At 40.2% G+C, this 22,939-nt stretch overlaps 1 protein-coding gene across 2 annotated transcripts in view; it reads left to right on the forward strand.

Moving 5' to 3' along the window:
* Positions 1-2,791: 2,791 nt before the first annotated feature.
* CRYL1 (crystallin lambda 1) overlaps positions 2,792-22,939 on the forward strand; it is a 153,373-nt gene continuing 133,225 nt past the window's right edge. The window contains exon 1 of one of the 2 annotated variants that reach the window (XM_080799160.1): positions 2,792-2,926. In XM_080799160.1, the coding sequence (XP_080655286.1) occupies positions 2,886-2,926 (41 nt within the window). In that variant the 5' untranslated portion in view covers positions 2,792-2,885. The remainder of the gene's footprint in view (positions 2,927-22,939) is intronic. The other variant, XM_080799161.1, reaches the window with a different exon arrangement.

The raw sequence follows: 22,939 nt of genomic DNA on the forward strand, positions 1-22,939 counted from the left end.
TCAGCCATCAAAAAGAGAGCGAGGGAAACAAACCATAAAGAGATTCTTAACTCTAGCAAATAAACTGAAGGTTGATGGAAGGAGGATGGTGAAGGATGGGCTAGAGGGGTGATGGGTATTAAAGAGGGCACTTTTTTTAATGAACACTGAGTGTTGTATGTAACACTCAATTCTACTCCTGAAACCAATATTGTACTGTATGTTAACTAACTAGAATTTAAACAAAAATTTGAGAAAAATGTATCTTTCAGCTATTTAAAAAGTTGTGATAATGTATATACAATATAAAACTTGTCACTGTTTTAAAAAATTAAATTTAAAAGCTGTTTTAAAAATTATTATTGAGTTGGAGAACTCTTTCTATATTTTGCAAACAAGGCCTGTAATATATACCTAATTTGAAAATATTCCCTCCCCGCCCCCAGTTTGTGGCTTATCTTTTCATTTTCTTGATATTGTCTTGAAAAAGCATAAGTTCTTAATTTTGATGAAGTCTAATTTATCAACTTTGTATTTGCCTGTTAAACTTTTTGTGGCACACCTAAGAATCTCTGCCTAACTCAAGGTCACAAAGTTTTCTCCTATGTTTTCTTTTAGATGTTTGTGGTTTTAGTTTTCACATGAATGCATTTGGATGTTAGTGTTTTTATATATGGTAAGGGGCTATTATTATCATTACTTATGCATATCCAATTGTTCCAGCATCATTTGTTGAAAAGATTATCCTTCGCCATTGAGTTGCCTCTATACCTTTGTTGAAAATCAGTAGACTGTGTATATTTATGGATGGGATCACAATCCCAGACTCCCTCTTCTATAATATCTGAGGCCATTTTTTCCCATATTTGGGGGGTGGTGGTGTTCTGCTTAAGGCAGGACTGTAAGTCTGGTTTCTATTATTCCATCTGGACCAGAAGCAGAAGCTCTCTGTACCATAATCTTTAAAACTGTTTCTTATTGATAGATAGTTATCATGATTTCGATGTCTATTTTAACACTATATTAAGATTCTATATATTTTAATATTTTTATTCTATTTTATTTCTATGCTGAAATAAGCCATTTTGTCTATCTTCATGTGCACTTGTATTTCTATATAACGGATCTCTAGGACTGGAATTGCAAATCTAAAGTACATACTTTTAAAATTTTGGTATGTCAAGAACTGTGAGGGGTCTGAGATTTTCATCTCATTACAAACTAATGAATTAGCTTGCTGCAGTTTTATGGAAGCTGACACGAGACACGAGACTCCTGGATTAGAGATGAAAGACCATATTACTCACAGCAAAAGCAATGACCAGAGTGTGAGCATATTTACCTGAGTTCTTGGAGCCCCAATTCCCACAGGGTTACACAGAGGGCCAGATGACTGAGCATTTGCAAGGGGCCAAGGGACTGGCACTTGTTTAGCTTAGAGCTGACACTGTAGTGAGCAGCGAACAAGCCAGTCCCCTTCTACCCCAGAAGGGACCAGTTACAGGGTACTCACTTTGTAGTAGCCTTGATCTATTTAGCTTCCTGGGTGCATAGCTACAGAAACTGCTTAGCATCAGGAGATGGATAAGTCTTGCAGTCTGCTCTACTCAGCAAGAAAGTGCAGGAATGCCCAGGACTCATGGCTCCTCTTTCAATAGCACTTTTTCTCCACAAAGGAGAATGTGCCAATATAAGCCTGCCTTCACTTGTGTATTAAGGGGTTGTATGTCTGAAACACTTCATTCCCAATATGGCTATTTTATCAATCTTTGTAATTTTAGCTATTTTGGTGGGTGAAAGATGAGTTATCTATTTTGTATTACTTTTCATTTATCTTGAGTGAGTTGAGCTCTTTGTTTCAGATGTCTATTGAAACTTTGTGAAATTGTTTTTTAAAGCCTACCCCTCCCTCTGACAATCCTCCTTCCATGTTCTGACTGGAAAAAACAAATAAAGGAAGAGCTCCATTTGTCATCTGAGTAGGTTAGTGATACTCGTGTTTTCAGCTTGGGCACTCTCTAATCCTCATGAATTGGATGACTGTGGTATTTCCCTTCAGCTTGTGCTGTGTGGACACAAACTGTCATGAGATGTATGATGCTCTTTCCCCTTGGTCTGTTTATTTGCTCTTGGTATTTCCTTTCTGTCATACATAAACCTACTCAGCCTCTGGAAGAAGGAAGTGCAGTTCAAATAATTCCCATTCCTCACAGTCCCCTTAGCACAGTATAGTGGGACCAAACATGTCTTCCAGTTTCACAGATACATACATTTAGAGCTTTCCTGCTTTCCCAAAGTTCTTGGGTCTCAGTTCTCATCTGTGGAGGATGGCAGCGAGGATCTTTCTAGAAACGAATTATGAGCGTAAACTCAGCAATAACCGCCCTCAGTATAAAGACCCGAACTGGTATGTATTGAAGAGGTGCTAATATTTTCAAAGAGGAAATTCTACTGCTAGTTTCTTTGGGGTCCTTTAGCGGTCAAGCCTTGTGCCGGCCTGATTTTAGGGTGCACAGCTGGAAACTAAAATATGAAAAAATGAATTGCTGGAGTCTGAAGGGTTGGGTCTTCGCGCTTTCCATCCAGCTTTCCCCCCAGGAGGTCCTCCCCCGGGTCAACCCCGCCTGCTTCCCTTTGCTGCGATTCCGTGCCTAGGTGTCCGGGTGGAGGCTCCGCCTGCCACGCACCCAATGGGGACTGAGGCGGCGGGCCCGCCCCCCCCAACCCGGCCTTCCCGGAGCCTATCCGGGCCCGCGCGCCCGCCCCGGCTCGGGTGCCAAGCCAATAGGCACGGGTCACGCCCCGCCCCGCGCGGGGTTCTGGCGCCGCGCGCTGCGCCCGAGAGCCCTGTCGCCCACAGCTCTTCGCACTTGCGGTGCGGTCCCGGGCCAGCTTGGCGTCGGGCCATGGCGTCCCCAGCGGCCGGCGAGGTGGCGATCATTGGCAGGTAAACGGCCCCGACCCACCGACCCGCCGCACTCTTGCCACGGCGCTGGAGGAGACTCAGGCCCATGGTGCGCCGGAACGTGGGGCCCGTGTGTCGCCGCCTCGGCTTGGGCGCCCAGGTCGCTGTCAGTTTTCAGAGCTGGAAACGGCATGGTGGAACGCCAGCCTTCAACCCTCGAGGGTTCCGTGTGCCCTTGCAGCCCTCTGTGAAAGTGGCCAGGCTTTAGGAGCGCCCGGTGGCGGCGTGGCTTTGCAGGTTGAAGCACGCTGTAGAGTGCGGTTTTGTTTCACTTCGTGCTGTCTTACCAGCAAGGTTCAAAAGCCGACAGCGCGGGCTGCGGTGGAAATGCGGTTTGTGCAATTAGTTGAGTGATGCCGGGCCTACCAGCAAATACAAAAGACGTGCTGGGCGTTGGGTGAAAGAAGTCTGGCAAAGATTCTGCAGAACCGTATTCTTAACTATTCCCACTTTATGGGTGAGAAAACAGATTAAGCAGTTTGCCCCTGGTCACTGTAAGTGGCCGCGATGGGATTAAGCCAGTAATGAGGGTCCGTTGGCAATCCATGGACAGGGCTGCCTGCAGGGCGTGAGGATGTGTATGTTCTTGTCCCCAGGGGTGTCTCTGGGCGGCAACAGGTACTTAGAAGACACACGGGGGCAATCCTAATTCATTCCTGATTCGTGGAGAAAGTACCGCTTCCGGAGGGGAATGCTGGAGCTCAGAGTTTGCTAGCGTGTGTCGGTTTAGTAGCCTAAATTCTGTCCAAATTTTTCTGGTTTGTTCCCCCACCTGGTCTTTTATAACTTCTGCCATTTTCATTAAAGAAAAAAAAAAAAGGTATTTATGCATACCTTTGCACTGATAGGCTATCATAGCAATCTACAGACATAATACTTGCTATTTTAGTTAGAAGCACCTTTTTGGGGGTGGCTTTGTGTCTCTTTATGACACTGAGGTGTTGGCCTGCCTGACCTGCCCACCGGCGACAATTCCAGTGTCAGGATTTTTCCTTTAGAACCTACTGAAAAAAGGAATCAGGGTGCTTTTGTCAGCTTCCTTTTGGTCACAGAACAGTGCAATTAACTGAGCCTTTGACCTTTACAGGCATGTGGATGTGTGTGGCTGCCTGGTGAAGGAATATAAAAGTGTATTTTAAAAGTGTACTTTGTATTGGGCACAGTGACTACGCTTGACTTGCATTTCAGTTGTCCAGGGTCGAGGGTTGGTGTTTTGTGTATCTCACACCATGAGTTGGAGTGTTATTCTGCTTTCACCTAATAACTGTTAGGTAGAGTTTGGAATTGACTGTGCCTGTCTGGCTCTGGTTCTTTCATGAGGAGAACAGTGTTTCAAGAGGGTACTGGGATTAGTGAGTCAGTTTATTTCTGATTCCCTTGAGGGAGGTTGATAAGGAATTAGACGAGGGCTGGCAAACTTTAATGACTGCAGGAACTGACACAGGATAGAAAGCCCTTCCTGTCTATCCCGTACCCTCAGCACCTCAGAAAACACCTGTCTCTGCTTCTGGAGTAGTGCTGCTTTCCTTCCCTTCATTCCTCTCCCTTTCCTCTCTGTTCTCCGCCCCCGCCCTCCCCTTACTCACTTTTCCTCTGTCTTCCCGCTCTTCACACCTCCCCTTTCTCTCTGTCTCTCTCTCTCTCTCTCTTCTGGCCTCATGGGTGATTCCAAGGAACATCGGTTTACAAAATGGGAATGGGGAGTGTAAATTAATTCCCTAAAACCTGGTTGAGTTTCATTTTTGGATTTCAACAGACCAAATATACGTATTCAATTTCAGGGACATATTGGACCATTGATTTTCCATCTTTTCCTAGTAATTATCAGATTCCCTCATAAAAGTACTTGCTAGAAATACAGTCTCTATTTAATTCTTTTCCATTGATTCTTTTCATAAAGAACACTCTTTTTTCTTTAAAGGTATTATTTACATATTTGAGAGAGGGAGAAAACATGAGCAGGGTAAGTGGAAGGCTCCCTGCAGAGCAAGGAACCCTACTCAGGGCTCAATTCCAGGACCCCAAGATCACGACTGAGACACCCAGGTGCCCCCATAAAGGACACCCTTCATCATGGCCACTTAGCTTTCCTATGAGCATCCAAGGCAAGTCCCTTCAGACTGGTGGGCTTGACAGAATAGGAGTGTTTGAAGAATTAAAAAAGAAGAGACAATCCTCTTGGCTCTGGGAACATGAAGAAAGGGGAAATATGGTAATTAAAAAATGGGAGTAAAAGTGGGTTTCCTGAAGGCATTTGAGTGGTGCTGTATTTGAGTGGTGTTCTCAAGCTTTCATATCTCTTAGCCCTAGAAGTCTGCAGGGGAACTTACCTTCACATAATATTAGATTTCTGAATAACTGAAGTATAAATTTTATATTCACATACATACTGCATTGTGTTTACCCAAATTTTAGGCCTTGAGCCTGTTTTAAAATAGGAACCAATCTGGGGGGAGAAGACCAACCTTGTCATGTTCCTGGGCCTCAAAGTGTGCTTTTTCTCCCGTGCCGCTCTCTCTTTTCACTGAGCACACTTATTTAGGACTGAGCTCAGCGGCCCATCTCCTTCTGGAAAAGTTCTGATTCCAGGGCCTTCCCCTTAGGGTACAAACTATCATTACCAGCTGTGTATCCATCATGCCTGGTCCTAGTAAACTGATGTTTGAGCTTTTATAACAGAGATTGCTTTTTTTTTTTTCTTTTCTGATATACAGTGTGAAGGGGTTAGGATATTGGGTTTTTTCCCTGTTTTTTTTTTTTTTTAATTGAGGTAAAATTGGTATATAACATTATATAAGTTTCAGGTATACAACATTATAATTTGGTATTTGTATACACTGCAAAGTGATCACCACAAATCTAGTTACCATTCGTCATCATACAGCTGACCCCCTTTCCCAATTCTCTAATCCCCAGTTCTCTAAGAGTTCAGATTGGTTTAGTTTGTTTTGTTTTTTAGATTCCACATATAAGTGAAATCATATAGTATTTGTCTTTGTCCAGCTTGTTTCACTCAATATAATGCCTTCAAGTTCTGTCCATGTTGTCACAGATGGCAAAATCTTCCTTTTTTATGGCTGAATAGTATGCGCGCGTGCGCGTGTGTGTGTGTGTGTGTGTGTACCATGTCTTCTTTACTGATTTATTCATAGGTAGACACTTAGGTTGTTTTCATATCTTGGCTATTGTAAGTAATGCTTCAGTGAACATATGGGTGTATATATCTCTTCAAATTAGTGTTTTTGTATTCTTTGGGTAAATAACCAAACCTTGAAATAGTTGGATTGTATGATATTTCTATTTTTAATTTTTTGAGTAATCTCCATACAGTTGTCCGGAGAGGCTGCACTAATTTATATTCCCAATAGTGCAACATAGGTTCCCTTTTCTCTACATCCTTGCCAACACTTGATGTTTCTTGAGTTTTTGATTTTAGCCATTCTGACAGGTTTGAGGTGATATCTCATTGTGTTTTTAATTTGCATTTCCCCGATAGTGATATTGAACATCTTCTCATGTGTCTGTTGGCCATTTGTATGTTTTCTTTGGAAAATGTATATTTAGATCCTCTGCCCATTTTTTAATTGAGTTGCTTTTTGTTATTGAGTTGTAGATTTTTATATATTTTGGATATTCACCCCTTATTGGATATATCATTTGCAAGTGTCTTCTGGCATTTGTTAGGTGTCTTGTCATTTTCTTGATGGTTTCCTTTGCTCTGCAGCATCTTTTTTAGTTTGATGTAGTCCCACTTGTTTCTTTTTGCTTTTGTTTTCCTTGCCTTTGGCTTCAGCTCCAAAAAAAGACATTGCTAAGACTATGTCAGGGAGCTTACCACCTAGGTTTTCTTCTAGGAATTTTGTAGTTTAAGGTCTTAAATTCAAGTCTTTAATTCATTTTGAGATAATTTTTGTGTATGAGATAGTGGTCCACTTTCATTCTTTTGCATGTGGCTATCCATTTTTCCCAATGCTATTGAAGAGACTGTCCTTTCCCAATCGTATATTCTTGACTCTGTTGTCATAAATTAATTGATCAGATATGTATGGGTTTATTTCTGGACTCTATTTTGTTCTATTGACCTGCACGTCTTTTTTTTTTTTTTCCCCCAATACTGTAGTGTTTCGGTTACTATAGCTTTGTAACCAGGGAGCATGATACCTCTGGCTTTGTTCTTCTTTCTCAAGATCCCTTTAGCTTTTTTAGAATTATTGTTATAGTTCTATGAAAAACCCCATTGGGCTTTTGATAAGATTGCCTTGGATGTGTAGTTTGTTTTGGGTAGTGGGGACATTTTAACAACGTTAATTCTTTCAATCCATGAGCATGGAATATCTTTCCATTCGTCTGTGTATTCTTTAATTTCTTTCATCACTGTCTTAAAGTTCTATTAAAGTGTACTGAAGTACACAGGTCTTTCACCACCTTGGTTAAATTTATTCCTAGGTATTTTATTCTTTTTTGTTGCAGTTGTAAATGAGATTAAGGAAATAACTTCTCACAGCACCCAACCACCCTCTCTTTCCCTCCCCGCTCCCGCTGGCAACCCTCAGTTTGTTTTGTGAGATTAAGAGTCTCTTATGGTTTGTCTTCCTCCTGATCCTATCTTGTTTCATTTTTTCCCTTTCCTACCCCACAAACCCCCCACTTTGCCTCTCAACTTCCTCATATCAGGGAGATCATATGATAATTGTCTTTCTCTGATTGACTTATTTCGCTCAGCATAATACCCTCTAGTTCCATCCACGTCATCACAAATGGCAAGATTTCATTTCTTTTGATGGCTGCATAGTATTCCAGTGTGTGTGTGTGTGTGTGTGTGTATGTATCACATCTTCTTTATCCATTCATCTGTTGATGGACATCTAGGTTCTTTCCATAGTTTGGCTATTGTGGACATTGCTGCTATAAACATTTGGGTACACGTGCCCCTTTGGATCACTACATTTGTAGTTTAGGGTAAATACCCAGTAGTGTGATTGCTGGGTCGTAGGGTAGCTCTATTTTCAACTTTGGTTTTTTTTTTTTGACAGAGATCACAAGTAGGCAGAGAGGCAGGCAGAGAGAGAGGGGAAAGCAGGCTCCCTGCTGAGCAGAGAGCCCGATGTGGGGCTCGATTCCAGGATCCTGGGATCATGACCTGAGCCGAAGGCAGAGGCTTTAACCCACTGAGCCACCTAGGCACCCCTATTTTCAACTTTTTGAGGAACCTCCATACTGTTTTCCAGAGTGGCTGCACCAACTTGCATTCCCACCGACGGTGTAGGAGCGTTCCCCTTTCTCCACGTCCTTGCCAGCATCTGTTGTTTCCTGACTTGTTAATTTTAGCCATTCTGACTGGCATGAAGTGGTATCTCATTGTGGTTTTGATTTGTATTTCCCTGATACTGAGTGATGTGGAGTACTTTTTCATGTGTCTGTTGGCTGGCCATCTGGATGTCTTCTTTGCAGAAATGTCTGTTCATTTCTTCTGCCCATTTCTTAATTGGATTATTTGTTCTCTGGGTGTTGAGTTTGATAAGTTCTTTATAGATTTTGGATACTAGCCCTTTATCTGCTGTGAAGTATGTAAACCTGGTAACTCACAGACCTGTACCCCTGGGGTAATAATACATTATATGTTAATAAAAAATAAAAAAAATTTTAAATGATTGATATTTCTAAGAAAAAAAATAACTTCTCTTCTGATAGTTATTAGTGTGTAGGTGCAACAGATATGTGTATATTGATTTCGTATCCTGCAATTTTACTGACTTCATTTATTCTAACACTTTTTTGATGGACTCTTTAGGGTTTCCTAAGTATGGTATCCTGTCATCTGCAAATAATGAGTTTTACTTCTTCCTTTCCAGTTTGGAGGTCTTTTACTTCTTTTTCTTGCCTAATTGCTCTGGCTAGGACTTCCAGTACTATGCTGATAAAAGGTAGTGAGAATGAGCAATGATCTTGATCTTACTCAAGATCTTGTTCAATTATCCTGCCCATTCTGATCTTAGAGGAAAGTTTTCAATTTTTCATAGGTGAGTATGATGTTAGTTGTGCATTTGTCATAATTGGTCTTTACTATATTGATGTATGTTTCCTCTGTACTTTGTTGAGAGTTTTCATCATAAGTGAATGTTGCATTTTGTCAAATGCCTTTTTTGCATCTATTGAGATGATCATATGATTTTTGTCCTTTATTTTGTTTATATGGTGTAAAACACTGATTGATTTGTGAGTATTGAACCATTCTTGCATCCCTGGAATAATCTCACTTGATCATGATGTATGATCCTTTTAATGTATTGTTTAATTTAGTTTGCTAATATTTTATTGAGGATTTTTGCATCTATGTTCATCAGGGATATTGGCCTATAATTTTCTTTCTTTCTCTCTATCTCCCCCTTATCTTCTTCTTTTTTTGGTAGTGTCCTTGTCTGGTTTTGGTATCAAGGTAATGCTGGCCTTGTAAAATGAGTTTGGAAGCATTTCCTCCTCTACAATTTTTTGGAAAAACTTCAGAAGGATAGGTATTAAATCTTGTTTGAATATTTGATAGAATTCACCAGTTAACTGTTTGGGCCTAGACTTTGGTTGATCAGGTTGTTTTTTAAAAATTAAAATTAAAAAATTTTAAATTAATTAATTAATTAAGTAACATATAATGTATTATTTGCCCCAGGCTCTGGGGGAAATTCACAGGTCTGTGAATCATCAGGCTTACACATTTCACAGCACTCACCATAGAACATACCCTCCCCAATGTCCATAACCCAGCCACCCTATCCCTACCCCCCACCCCCCAGCAACCGTCAGTTTGTTTCTTGAGATTAAGAGTCTCTGTCTCCCTCCTGATCCCATCTTGTTTCATTTTTTCCCTCCCTAGCCCCCATGCCCCCCCACTCTCAAATTCCTCATATCAGAGAGATCATATGATAATTGTCTTTCTCTGATTGACTTATTTCAGTCAGTATAATATCCTCTAGTTCCATCCACGTCGTTGCAAACGGCAAGATTTCATTTCTTTTGATGGCTGCATAGTATTCCATTGTGTATATATATACCACATCTTCTTATCCATTCATCTGTCGATGGACATCTAGGTTCTTTCCATAGTTTGGCTATTGTAGACATTGCTGCTATAAACATTGGGGTGCACATGCCCCTTTGGATCACTACATCTGTATCTTTAGTGTAAATACCCAGTAGTGCAGTTGCTGGGTCGTAGGGTAGCTCTATTTTCAACTTTTTGAGGAACGTCCATACTGCTTTCCAGAGTGGCTGCACCAGCTTGCATTGTTGGAAGGGTTTTAATGGCTGATTGAATCTCCTTGCTAGTACTCAGTCTATTCAGATTTTCTTAGAGGATTGTTTATAGGAATTTATCCATTTCTTCTAGGTTGTCTTTTTTGTTGGCATATAATTGTTTTAGTAGTCTCTTATAATCCTTCATATTTCTTGTGGTATTAGTTGTAACTATTCCTCTTTCATTTCTGATTTTATTTATTTGAAGAACTCCTGTCCCCCATTTTTGGTGAGCTTGGTTAAGGTTTGTCAATTTGTTTATCTTTTCAAAGAAAAGCTCTTCATTTCATTGATCCTTTCTGTTGTCTTTTTAGTCTCTGTTTTACTTATGTCTGCCCTGGTCTTTATTTCCTTCTTTCTACTAATTTTGTAGAGTTTTCTGTTCTTTTTTCCCCTAGTTCCTTTAGGTTTAGAGTTAGATTGTTTATTTGAAATTTTTCTTGTTTCTTGAGGTTGGTCTGTAACACTATAAGCCTCCCTCTTGAAACTGCTTTTGCTGAATTCTGTAGATTTTGGACTGTTTTATTTCTCTTTGAATTTGTCTTCATGTATTTTTTTTTCTTATTTCTCCTTTGATTTATTCTTAACCCATTGATTGTTCAGTAGCATGTTGTGTTATCTTCACATATTTGTGATTTTTCCAGTTGTCTCTCTATATTGATTTCTAGTTTCATACATTAAAATTGGAGAATGTGTTTGATATGATTTTAATGTTCTTAAATTGATTGAGACTTGTTTTTTGGACTAACATATGATCTATTCTGAATGTTCCGTGTGTACTAGAGAAGAATATGTATTCTGCTAAACTTATTTTTAATTAATTAATTGATTAAAGAACAGTAATGTGTTTAGGTTTGATTTCTTTCCATGAGATAGCTACTTTTTTTGAGTATAGCTGACACACAATGTTACATTAGTTTCAGTTGTACAACTTAGTGATTTTATAAGTTTATACATTATGCTATATTCATCACAAGTAGAGTTACCATCTGTGCCATTACAGCATCATTGACTGTATTCATTATGCTTTGCTTTTTCTTCCTATGACTTACTTATTTCATGACTGGAAGCCTCTGTCTCCCTCTCCCCTTCACCCATTTTGCCCCTCTGCCCCCAGCAACCATCAGTTTGTTCTGTATATGTATAGCTTTGATTCTTTTTGTTTATTCATATTTTAAGATTCCATTAATGAGTGGAATCATATGATATTTGTCTTCCTCAGTCTGACTTATTTCACTTAGTGTAATACCCTGTAGGTACATCCATGTCTCAAATGGCATGATCTCATGCATTTTTATGACTGTAATATTCCTCTGTGTGTGTGTGCATGTGTGTGTGTACTACATTTTCCTTATCCATTTATCTGTCGATGGACACTTAGGTTGCTTGCATGTCTTGGCTATTGTAAATAATGCTGCAATAAACATAGGGGTTCATGTATCTTTAAGAATTAGCATTTTCCCTGAGTAAATACCCAATAGTCGAATTAATGACTTTTTGTTTGGATTATTTATCCCTTGATGTAAGTGGGATGTTAAAGCCTCCTTCTATTATTGTATTATTGCTGTCAATTTCTGCTTTTAGGTCTATTAATATTTGCTTTATATATTTAGGTGCTTCTATGTTGGGTGCATAAATACTTAAAAATGTTATATCCCCTTGTTGGGTTGACCCCTTTATCATTATGTAATGCCTTTCTTTGTCTTCTATTACAGTATTTGTTTTAAAGTCTCTTTTGTCAGATATAAGTATAGCTACCCAGCTTTGGTTTTTGTTTGCATGGAATATCTTTTCTTCCCACTTTCAGTCTGTATGTGTCCTTACATCTGAAGTGAGACTGTTGTAGACAGTATATAGATGGGTCTTATCCTACTATCTGTTCAGCTACTCTTTTGATCCGAGAACTTAGTTCATTTACATTTAAAGTAATTATTGATAGGTCATAATAATAGCCTGCCTTTCAGGCTGAAGCTCTAGAACAAGAAAATAGGCCTTTTCACATGTGTTTCTGCCTTCTGTTGCATAGAGCCCTGGGAATGGTAGCCTGCCAGGAAGTGTCTCTCTGATTGTTTCAGACACATGGGGCCCAGAAACACAATCCCCTCTGGCCACCAGAGCCAGGGCCGTCTCCTGGGTGGGCCGTGTGTGCCTGCTGGCTTTGGCAAGGCAGGCCCAGCAGTATCCTGTGGAGGTGGGGGCACAGCATTCCTACCTGAGATAGTAGGCTGGGGGAGGGGTATACAGAAATGGTGCTTGCCAAAGTTGGCACCAACAAGACAGAAGGAGAACACACTGGAATAGATTATGCTGAGTGAAATAAGTCAAGCAGAGAGAGTCAGTTATCATATGGTTTCACTTACTTGTGGAGCGTAAGGAATAACACGGAGGACATTGGGAGATGGAGAGGAGAAGTGAATTGGGGGAAATTGGAGGGGGAGACAAACCATGAGAGACTGTGGACTCTGAGAAACAAACTGAGGGTTTTGGAGCGGGGGGTGGGTGGTTGGGTGAGCCTGGTGGTGGGTATGGAGGGCACGCATTGCATGAAGCACTGGGTGTGGTGCATAAACAATGAATGCTGGAACACTGAAAAGAAATAAAATAAAAAGGAGGACACAAAAATGGCACCCATTGATGCCTCTGTCTTCAGAGAGAGTCCCAACATTTTCCTGCCTTTCCTCAGATGCTTTACAACTAATAGGTGAGTCTCCTTTGCATATGCTGGGTGCCTTTATAACTCTTGCTTTTTTGCTGGGTCCCAGGGTCTGTGGGTCTGTGCACGAGCCCTTTAAGAGTGGATTTTTCATTCCATATAACCCTATGGTTCTCCTGGAAGTAAGCCCACTGGTGTTTGAGGCCAAGCACTTGGAGGGGGGGAGCTTGTCTCTCTAGTGTAGTTCTGTAGGATTCGGTTGCCTGATGTGGGAGCATAAATCCTTTGGTCCTTGGGAACAAGATTTGTATTATGATGAGGTTTGGGTGGGGTTTCTTATGAGACTGTGTCTCTCCTATTCCACTCAGTGTGGCCCTTCTATTTTTTGTTGTGGAGGAGCTATTCAGCTGGCTTTTGGGTCCTTTTCAGAGGAAATTGTTCAGTGTGTAGCTGTAGATTTGTTGTGTTCCTGGGAAGAGGCGAATTAAGGACCTTATAAGTTGCCATCTTGAACCTTGTCTAGTAGAATGTTATTTTATTTCAGGTAATGCATCCCTTAAGCTAGTCTTAACTTTTTAATTCCAAAATTTTACTTTGGGATGACTTATGTACATTTTTTATAAGAAACTTTCTGAGGCATGAATTTTTTTCAGAGTGCTACCCTAGGTATTATCCTGCTAATTTTTGCATTAAAACCCATAGGCATATGGCTATATACACAGACACACAGAGAGCAAACCCTACCATGCTCTAGTTGCTTCAGCTCAAACACTAAATGTGCCCTTCCTAGGAAATATTTAATAGCTCTTACTGACAAATATTTCATAGCCAACTTAGAATAATAATGTAGAAACAGTTTTACTTCATCTTTTGCTCAATAAATAAGTAACCATAGAATGGAAAGATACTTTAAAAAGTATCTAGTGTGGATTTTTTTCAAAGCTAAATGCCATTAATGATAAAATTAGAATTGAGGGGCGTCTGGGTGGCTCAGTGGGTTAAAACCTCTGCCTTCAGCTCAGGTCATGATCCCAGGGTCTGGGATTGAGCCCTGTATTGGGCTCTCTGCTCAGCAGGGAGCCTGCTTCTCTCCCTCTCTCTCTGCCTGCCTCTCTGCCTACTTGTGATCTCTATCTGTCAAATAAATAAATAAAATCTTTAAAAAAAATTAGAACTGAAACAATTTTTTAAAAAGATTTTATTCATTTGAGGGAGAGACAGAGTATGAGCTGGGGGAGGGACAGACTCACCACTGGGTGGAGAGCCAGCTGTGGGGCTGGATCCCAGGACCCTGAGATCATGACCTGAGCAGAAGCCAGATGCTGAACTGACTGAGCCACCCAGGCACCCCAGAATTGAATCAATTTTATTACTTAACTTTTCTCCCCTGCTGCTTTGCTGCTATGTAACAGAATAATGTTCACCTGCAGTAGTTTTTTTTTTTTTTTTAAAGATTTTATTTATTTGAGAGAGAGGGAGAGAGAGAGAGCATGAGAGAGAACACCAGAAGGGGGAGGGGGACAGCTGAGGGAGAGGGACAAGCAGACTCCCTGCTAAGCAGGGAACCCAGCGCTGACTCGACATGGGGCTCAACATGGGGCTCGATGGGGGCTCGATCCCAGGACCCTGGCATCATGACCTGAGCTGAAGGCAGGCACTTAACCAACTAAGCCACCCAGGTGCCCCTTTACCTGCAGAGGTTTTTTGAAGTACTAATTCAGATTTATGAATTTAGAAGCTTTAAAGCATATGAGAATAGTTAGAATGGTAGGGACCCATTATATGGTCCCCAGGTATCTAGCGGTTCAGAAAAAGTTAATAAAATGTCACTGGCCTAAGGGCAGGAAGCTAATTGTATTTGGGCCCAAGGTAAAGTAGTACTGGGAACAAGAAAGCTGACAGAACATTTATTCTGGGGTTGTGCTGTCTGATCTTTGTACCTGGTTATATTAGTCTGTGCTATAGATTCCCCCTACTTGTACTTGCTCACTTTTCCTCTCTCCTTTGCTTCTTTTTCTTGCACATTGCTGCCAACCCCAGCATTATAATCTTTCAACTCCAGTGCCTATTACTGACTTAGAGTTTCCACATTTTAGGTCCAATTTACAGGAGAGGAAATCTGATTGGCTTGGCCCCTCTGTGCAAGCCAGACTACAGGTATAGCAGGGTACTGGTAAGACAGTTGGCTGGTGCTTTGGGTCAGATGTCCGTGTCATATCCATTCATGAATGGCTGAGCATGTGTGAGGGGAAAGGGATGCCAACAGCTTCCCAGCAGTTGGCTTTTTGCTCTTGGTTCCTCCTCTAGAGGACTATGGGCAATACAGGCTTTGAAACTATTATAAGAAGAAGAAATCAGCTTTGTCATTAATGCCTGTTATATGGAACATAACTAATTTCTCCCCAAATTTTTTTTTTTTTTTTTTTTTTTTTTTTTTTTTTTTAAGGTTTGCTGACTTCTTTTTTTTTTTTTTTTTTTTTTTTTTTTTTTTTTTTTTTTTTTTTTTTTTTTAAATTTTTTATTTATGTTCAGCGTAACAGTATTCATTGTTTTTTCACCACACCCAGTGCTCCATGCAATCTGTGCCCTCCCTAATACCCACCACCTGGTTCCCCCACCCTCCCACCCCGCCCCTTCAAAACCCTCAGGTTGTTTTTCAGAGTCCATAGTCTCTCATGTTTCACCTCCCCTTCCAATTTCCCTCAACTCCCTTCTCCTCTCCATCTACCCTTGTCCTCTATATTATTTGATATGCTCCACCAATAAGTGAAACCATATGATACTTGACTTTCTCTGTTTGACTTATTTCACTCAGCATAATCTCTTCCAGTCCTGTCCATGTTGCTACAAAAGTTGGGTATTCGTCCTTTCTGATGGAGGCATAATACTCCATAGTGTATATGGACCACATCTTCCTTATCCATTCATCCGTTGAAGGGCATCTTGGTTCTTTCCACAGTTTGGCGACCGTGGCCATTGCTGCTATAAACATTGGGGTACAGATGGCCCTTCTTTTCACTACATCTGTATCTTTGGGGTAAATACCCAGCAGTGCAATTGCAGGGTCATAGGGAAGCTCTATTTTTAATTTCCTGAGGAATCTCCACACTGTTCTCCAAAGTGGCTGCACCAGTTTGCATTCCCACCAACAGTGTAAGAGGGTTCCCCTTTCTCCACATCCTCTCCAACACACGTTGTTTCCTGTCTTGCTAATTTTGGCCATTCTAACTGGTGTAAGGTGGTATCTCAATGTGGTTTTGATTTGAATCTCCCTGATGGCTAGTGATGATGAACATTTTTTCATGTGTCTGGTAGCCATTTGTATGTCTTCATTGGAGAAGTGTCTGTTCATATCTTCTGCCCATTTTTTAATATGATTATCTGTTTTGTGTGTGTTGAGTTTGAGGAGTTCTTTATAGATCCTGGATATCAACCTTTTATCTGTACTGTCATTTGCAAATATCTTCTCCCATTCCGTGGGTTGCCTCTTTGTTTTGATGACTGTTTCTTTTGCTGTGCAGAAGCTTTTTATCTTGATGAAGTCCCAGAAGTTCATCTTTGCCTTTATTTCCTTCACCTTTGGAGACATATCTTGAAAGAAGTTGCTATGGCTGATATCAAAGAGGTTACTCCCTATGTTCTCCTCGAGGATTCTGATGGATTCCTGTCTCACGTTGAGGTCTTTTATCCATTTCGAGTTTATCTTTGTGTACGGTGTAAGAGAATGGTCAAGTTTCATTCTTCTACATATAGCTGTCCAGTTTTCCCAGCACCATTTATTGAAGAGACTGTCTTTTTTCCACTGGATATTTTTTCCTGTTTTGTCAAAGATTATTTGACCATAGAGTTGAGGGTCCATATCTGGGCTCTCTACTCTGTTCCACTGGTCCATGTGTCTGTTTTTATGCCAGTACCATGCTGTCTTGGTGATCACAGCTTTGTAGTAAAGCTTGAAATCAGGTAACGTGATGCCACCAGTTTTATTTTTGTTTTTCAACATTTCCTTAGCAATTCGGGGTCTCTTCTGATTCCATACAAATTTTAGTATTATTTGCTCCAGCTCTTTGAAAAATACTGGTGGAATTTTGATTGGAATGGCATTAAAAGTATAGATTGCTCTGGGCAGTATAGACATTTTAACGATGTTTATTCTTCCCATCCAAGAGCATGGAATGGTCTTCCATCTTTTTGTGTCTTCTTCAATTTCTTTTAGGAGTGTTCTGTAGTTCCTCGAGTACAGATCTTTAACCTCTTTGGTTAGGTTTATTCCGAGGTATCTTATGGTTTTTGGTGCTATAGTAAATGGAATCGATTCTCTAATTTGCCTTTCTGAATTTTCATTGTTAGTGTATAAGAAAGCCACTGATTTCTGGACATTGACTTTGTATCCTGCTACATTACTGAATTGCTGTATGAGTTCTAGTAGTTTGGAGGTGGAGTCTTTTGGGTTTTCCATATAAAGAATCATGTCATCTGCGAAGAGAGAGAGTTTGACTTCTTCCTTGCCAATTTGGATACCTTTTATTTCTCTTTGTTGTCTGATTGCTGTTGCTAGGACTTCTAATACTATGTTGAACAAGAGTGGTGAGAGTGGGCATCCTTGTCGTGTTCCTGATCTCAATGGGAAGGCTGCAAGCTTTTTCCCATTGAGGATGATATTTGCTGTGGGAGATCAAAGAAGAACTTAAACAATTTATGGAAACCAATGAGAACGAAGACACTTCACTCCAAAACCTATGGGATACAGCAAAGGCGGTCCTAAGGGGGAAATTCATAGCCATCCAAGCCTCCCTCAAAAAAATTGAAAAATCCAGAATACACCAGCTGTCTCTACACCTTAAAGAACTGGAGAATCAACAACAAATCAAACCAACTCCACACGTAAGAAGGGAAATAATCAAGATTAGAGCAGAGATCAACGAGGTAGAAACCAGAGATACAGTAGAACGTATCAACGAAACTAGAAGCTGGTTTTTTGAAAGAATCAATAAGATCGATAAACCATTGGCCACACTAATCCAAAAGAAAAGAGAGAAAGCCCAAATTAATAAAATTATGAATGAAAAGGGAGAGATCACAACTAACACCAAGGAAGTAGAAACAATCATCAGAAGCTATTATCAACAGTTATATGCCAATAAGCTAAGCAACCTAGATGAAATGGATGCATTCCTGGAAAACTATAAACTCCCAAAATTGAACCAGGAAGAAATTGACAACCTGAATAGACCGATATCTAGTAACGAGATTGAAGCAGTGATCAAAAACCTCCCAAAAAACAAGAGCCCAGGACCTGACGGATTCCCTGGGGAATTCTATCAAACTTTCAAAGAAGAAATAATACCTATTCTCCTGAAGCTGTTTCAAAAAATTGAAGCAGAAGGAAAACTTCCAGACTCTTTTTATGAAGCCACCATCACCCTGATCCCCAAACCAGGCAAAGACCCTACCAAAAAGGAGAATTTCAGACCGATATCACTGATGAATATGGATGCTAAGATTCTCAACAAGATCCTAGCAAACAGGATCCAACAGCACATTAAAAAGATTATCCACCATGACCAGGTAGGATTCATCCCTGGGTTACAAGGATGGTTCAACATTCGCAAATCAATCAATGTGATAGAACAAATCAATAAGAGAAGAGAGAAGAACCACATGATCCTCTCCATTGATGCAGAAAAAGCTTTTGACAAAATCCAGCATCCGTTCCTGATTAAAACGCTTCAAAGTATAGGGATAGAGGGAACATTCCTGAACTTCATCAAATCTATCTATGAAAAATCCCCAAATTTTTATAACAATTCTCAAATACACAGAAAAGTAGAAATTATGGAAAAAAGAATACCCACATACTACTTTGCTAGTCACTAATTATTAAAAATTTGCTCTATTTGCTTTATCTGTATATAATTTATTTAATTAATGCTTTATGTTATAGGGTTAGTTTTTACTTTTCTGCTAATATAAATTCTACTGTAAATGATTGTCTGTGTGTTGCCCAGGTTAACCTAACCTAAGATCAGTTCTGGAAGTAAAATTCCCAGGTCAAATATTAGAAATTCTTAATTTTGATACAGGCTATGAGACTTCCTCCAGCTACTTTGCACCTCTTTTAGTCCCCACAATGGTTTGTAAGTGCCTGTTTGCCCATAACTTTGCCAACACTAAACATTGTCAGTTTTTAAAAATCTTGCCTTTTGGATATATATTTTATTTGCTATTATTAGACTAAAGCAGTAGAGTGTATTTTCAAGTTAGTTTGCTCACATACTTTATAGAGGTCCCCCCCTCTTGTGTTTGGTGTATTCATCTTTTATTTCTGGGTTTATAGGAATTTTTGTATATTTATATGTTTTAAATATTATTTCTTTTTGGACATTTGTCTTATGTTGATTTTTTTGGTCATTAACAATGTTATTAAGATCAGTTAATTTATTTGGCAATCAGTATTCAAACATGAGGACGATAATGGCTTGGATTATTATAAAAATGTCTTTGAAAGGCTGAAAACTGCTCTAGAGTGAATGCTACCCCACCCCCAACTGCATTTGTAGGCGAAGGACTACAGCTCTCTCGGACATGTGACTGACTTCTATATGATTGCAGCATAGTTGCATAGTTGGGGGTGGTCACTCTTCAAGTGCCGAGCAGTGCCATGTGGCTGTGAAATGGCTGTGAAATGGCTGCTGTGCTGGACAATGAAGGTTTAAGCAATGATGTGACCTTGGTGAATCAGGAAAGAGAGAGCTTCCTTCTCCCCCCTTGTTGTGCCTCCCCTTATAGCATGGGCTCATTTGAGAGGCACTTACACACATTTTGAAAAGGCAAGTCAAGTTGTGGGAGGAGGTTTACTTAATGAGATGACTCTATTGTGTTCTCCTTTGTGGAAAGTCTTTTCTGTAACAGCAGCCACAGTACTTTGGGCTTTGATAACAAGGCCAGCTGAAGCCTCTCACCATTCTGTCTTGTATGGCATGTGAGCCTTACCCGTGCCTGGCTCTTAAGGGCCTTTTCTTTTGTGCCCATCCTCTTTGTTTCATTGTGTGGTGGACACAGGATGTGGGGGGACTTCCTGACGGAGGGGTCTGCTGCTAAGGCTGCTTTGGAGGCCCCATGGAGCTCTCGCCCCCAAGGGAGTCGGCTTGACATGCTGTCGTGCCTGACCAGCCTATGGGCAAAAGCTTTTTCATGGAGAGAGGTGATGAGTCATTTTGGAGGAATGTGGTAATTTCTGAAACCACAGAGTGGGAAGGAAAAGAAGAGTCTTTTTGAAAAATATTTCTATGCATTTTATTATACATACAGCAAAGTACGGAAATCCTATGTACATTATGTAATGGTGATCATAGAGTGGACACACCACTCTAAGCCCTGCTGGGAAAGTATCCATTCTAGAGTTGGGCTGTACGCTGGGCTCCTTTCATGGTTAAATCAGTCACCATATATGTCAAACATGATGGTACTGGCAGTGGGGAGAAGAACATTTGGAGTCAATAACTGGTCATTTGGGATGACTTGCACGAATGTTAATTGGCCTTTTAATGCAGTGGCTTGCAGCTCTGGAGTGTGTGTGGAGGGGTGAGTGGGTGTTTGAGGAAGAGAAAGAAGTCTTCAGGCAGGGGCTGTCTCTTTCAAACTCTGGCTTGTGGTCTGTAGGGTATTTTTCCTCACAGAGGCTAGAAGAGCTTTGTCAATAGAACTTTCTGCAAAGAGGGAAATACTCTGTATATGCCCTTGCTGTTCAGGTTGGTAGCCACTATCACATGTGACTATTGAGTACTTGATCCATGTCTAGTACTATTGATGAACTGATTTTTGAAATTCATTAATTTTAATTAATTTAAGTAGCAGCATGTGGCCAGAGCCTACCATATTGCACAGTGCTAGGTCTAGAGCATTGAGAGTTTAATAAAAAATTTTACATGTAATTATATATATAATAAATATAAAATATCTATTATATAAATACTTAAATATTTATTATTTATTTATTATTTTATAAATATATACAAATATATAATATATGTATATTATATATAATATATGTTATATATTATATGTAATATGTAACACATGTACATGCATGTACATTATATATGCATTTATATATAAATTATATATAACATGTACATTATATATGTAATATGTAAGTTTTATATTAATCATAAACGATTTTAATATTGCAGAAGAATATGGAGTAAAACATTCTGTATAATCCTGCTCCCTTTCCCGAAGTTGAGTAGAGGTGTTTTAGTTGTTTTCACTGTTTTTCCAACTAATAGCTTTACATAAGATACCTTGTAACAGGATAATGGCCCCTCTCAGTAACCCCTTGTATGTATTATAGGCTTAGCTCAAGTGAGCATTGTGTGAGAGCTTTGAAGCTTGGATAGCACTTCTGTGGCATTAGCAGGATTTTCAGGTCAATAGGAGGCATGCCAAGCTCTTCCCTTCAGTTGCTTGGGCCCAAGCCTGACAGAAGAGGGGGCATTGTAACTGTGTGGAGTGCTTTCTATACTCAGAGCCTGAAGGATAGATTAGCTGAATTAGGAGAGGTTGGGAGAGGGGAGACGGAGTGGGGATAATAGTTCTTGGAGCCCATCCTTTGACTGCTATTCTAGCCACCACCATCCCTTCCTCAAAGCAGTGCATAGTTACTACAATGAAATAACACCACACCTGAGGCAAGCCTGTCTTGCTGAATGTTCTGTCTGCTTGCTAATAATTTAGTTTGTTACTATTTCCTGAATGGTGGCAGAGGACATGAGACTCATGGGTCAGAGACAGAGAACGTTCTTAATCATAGCAGAGCAGACAGCATGAGCATCCTATTAGTATTTTTCCTTTTGCCCTGAGTCCCATGGGGATATGTGAAGGTTCCGGGTAGAAACCTGCAGATTCCGTGTGCATCCAGGACAAGAACATAGAGCTTGGGGAAACCACTGTTTTTATAGTAAGAGGTAAGCAAGCTTGCTTTTTATCCTTGAGGGATATATTTCTGAAAAATAATTCTGACAGATGATCTGGGTGAAGAACCAGCAAGACGTGTGTGTGCTCCAGGAAGAGTTCCTCCTACCACTCGATGCCTGGCTTTGTCCACACAACCCTCTCAGCTCCTCTGAAATGGGGACTATGTTTCTCCTGACCTCTGGATCACATTTTGAAAAGCTTCCAATTCAGAGGAACCCTAGAGAGTGTTGTTGATTGGTCTTTGAATTGTACGAAGAGTACCAGGGCAATCTGTGGATCAGGTGCAACTCACTTTTTTATTCCAAGTGGCACTGGAATATTTCTCAAGATTGAGAGAAAAATGGAGCATAGTCCAATCACCTACCCAATATTTGATGACAAGTGATTACCTGCCTCTGCTCTGATACCTCCAATTCCAAGGATTTTCCATCTGCTTGGCCTTTTCTTCAGTAATATCAAGCCTTAGGACGACCCAAGCAGTGGAACGAGGTGCAGGAGCCTCAGACCAAAGTGCTGCGTGGTCTGCAGGGAATCAGCCTCACAGTGTGTAAATGTGGCTGTTTCTCCCAACCTCATAAAAATACCCCCTTGACCTCATTTCTTCTTCTAGTAACTGCCACATTTTCCTTCAGACCTTGATGAAATTGTCTGTATTCTGTCTGTACTTCCTTTCTTCCCATCTATATTCTTTAGTTTCAAATCATATCAAAGTTGAGAAAATAGTATAATGAAAACTTATGTACCCCTCCTACCCCCAGTTTCAACTGTTACTAACATGGGGCTAATCTAGTTTCATTTATGTTTCCTTCTGTGGATTAATTTGAAACAAATCCCAGGCATTTGTGTCATTTCACCAATAAATACGTCAGCATATACCTAAAAACAAGGACTACAGTTGACCCTTGAAAGATGCAGAGGTTAGGGGTGCTGAACACTCCCATGGAGTTGAAAATCCATCTATAACTTTGACTCCTCTCAAACTTATTTATTGATGACACTAATAGGCAACACATATTTTGCATGTTACCTGTATTAAATACTGGGTTCTTAAAGTAAGCTAGAGAAAAGATGTTAAGAAAATC

This window comes from Martes martes (genome assembly GCF_963455335.1).
Source record: "Martes martes genome assembly, chromosome: 3".
Taxonomy (NCBI): Eukaryota; Metazoa; Chordata; class Mammalia; order Carnivora; family Mustelidae; genus Martes; species Martes martes.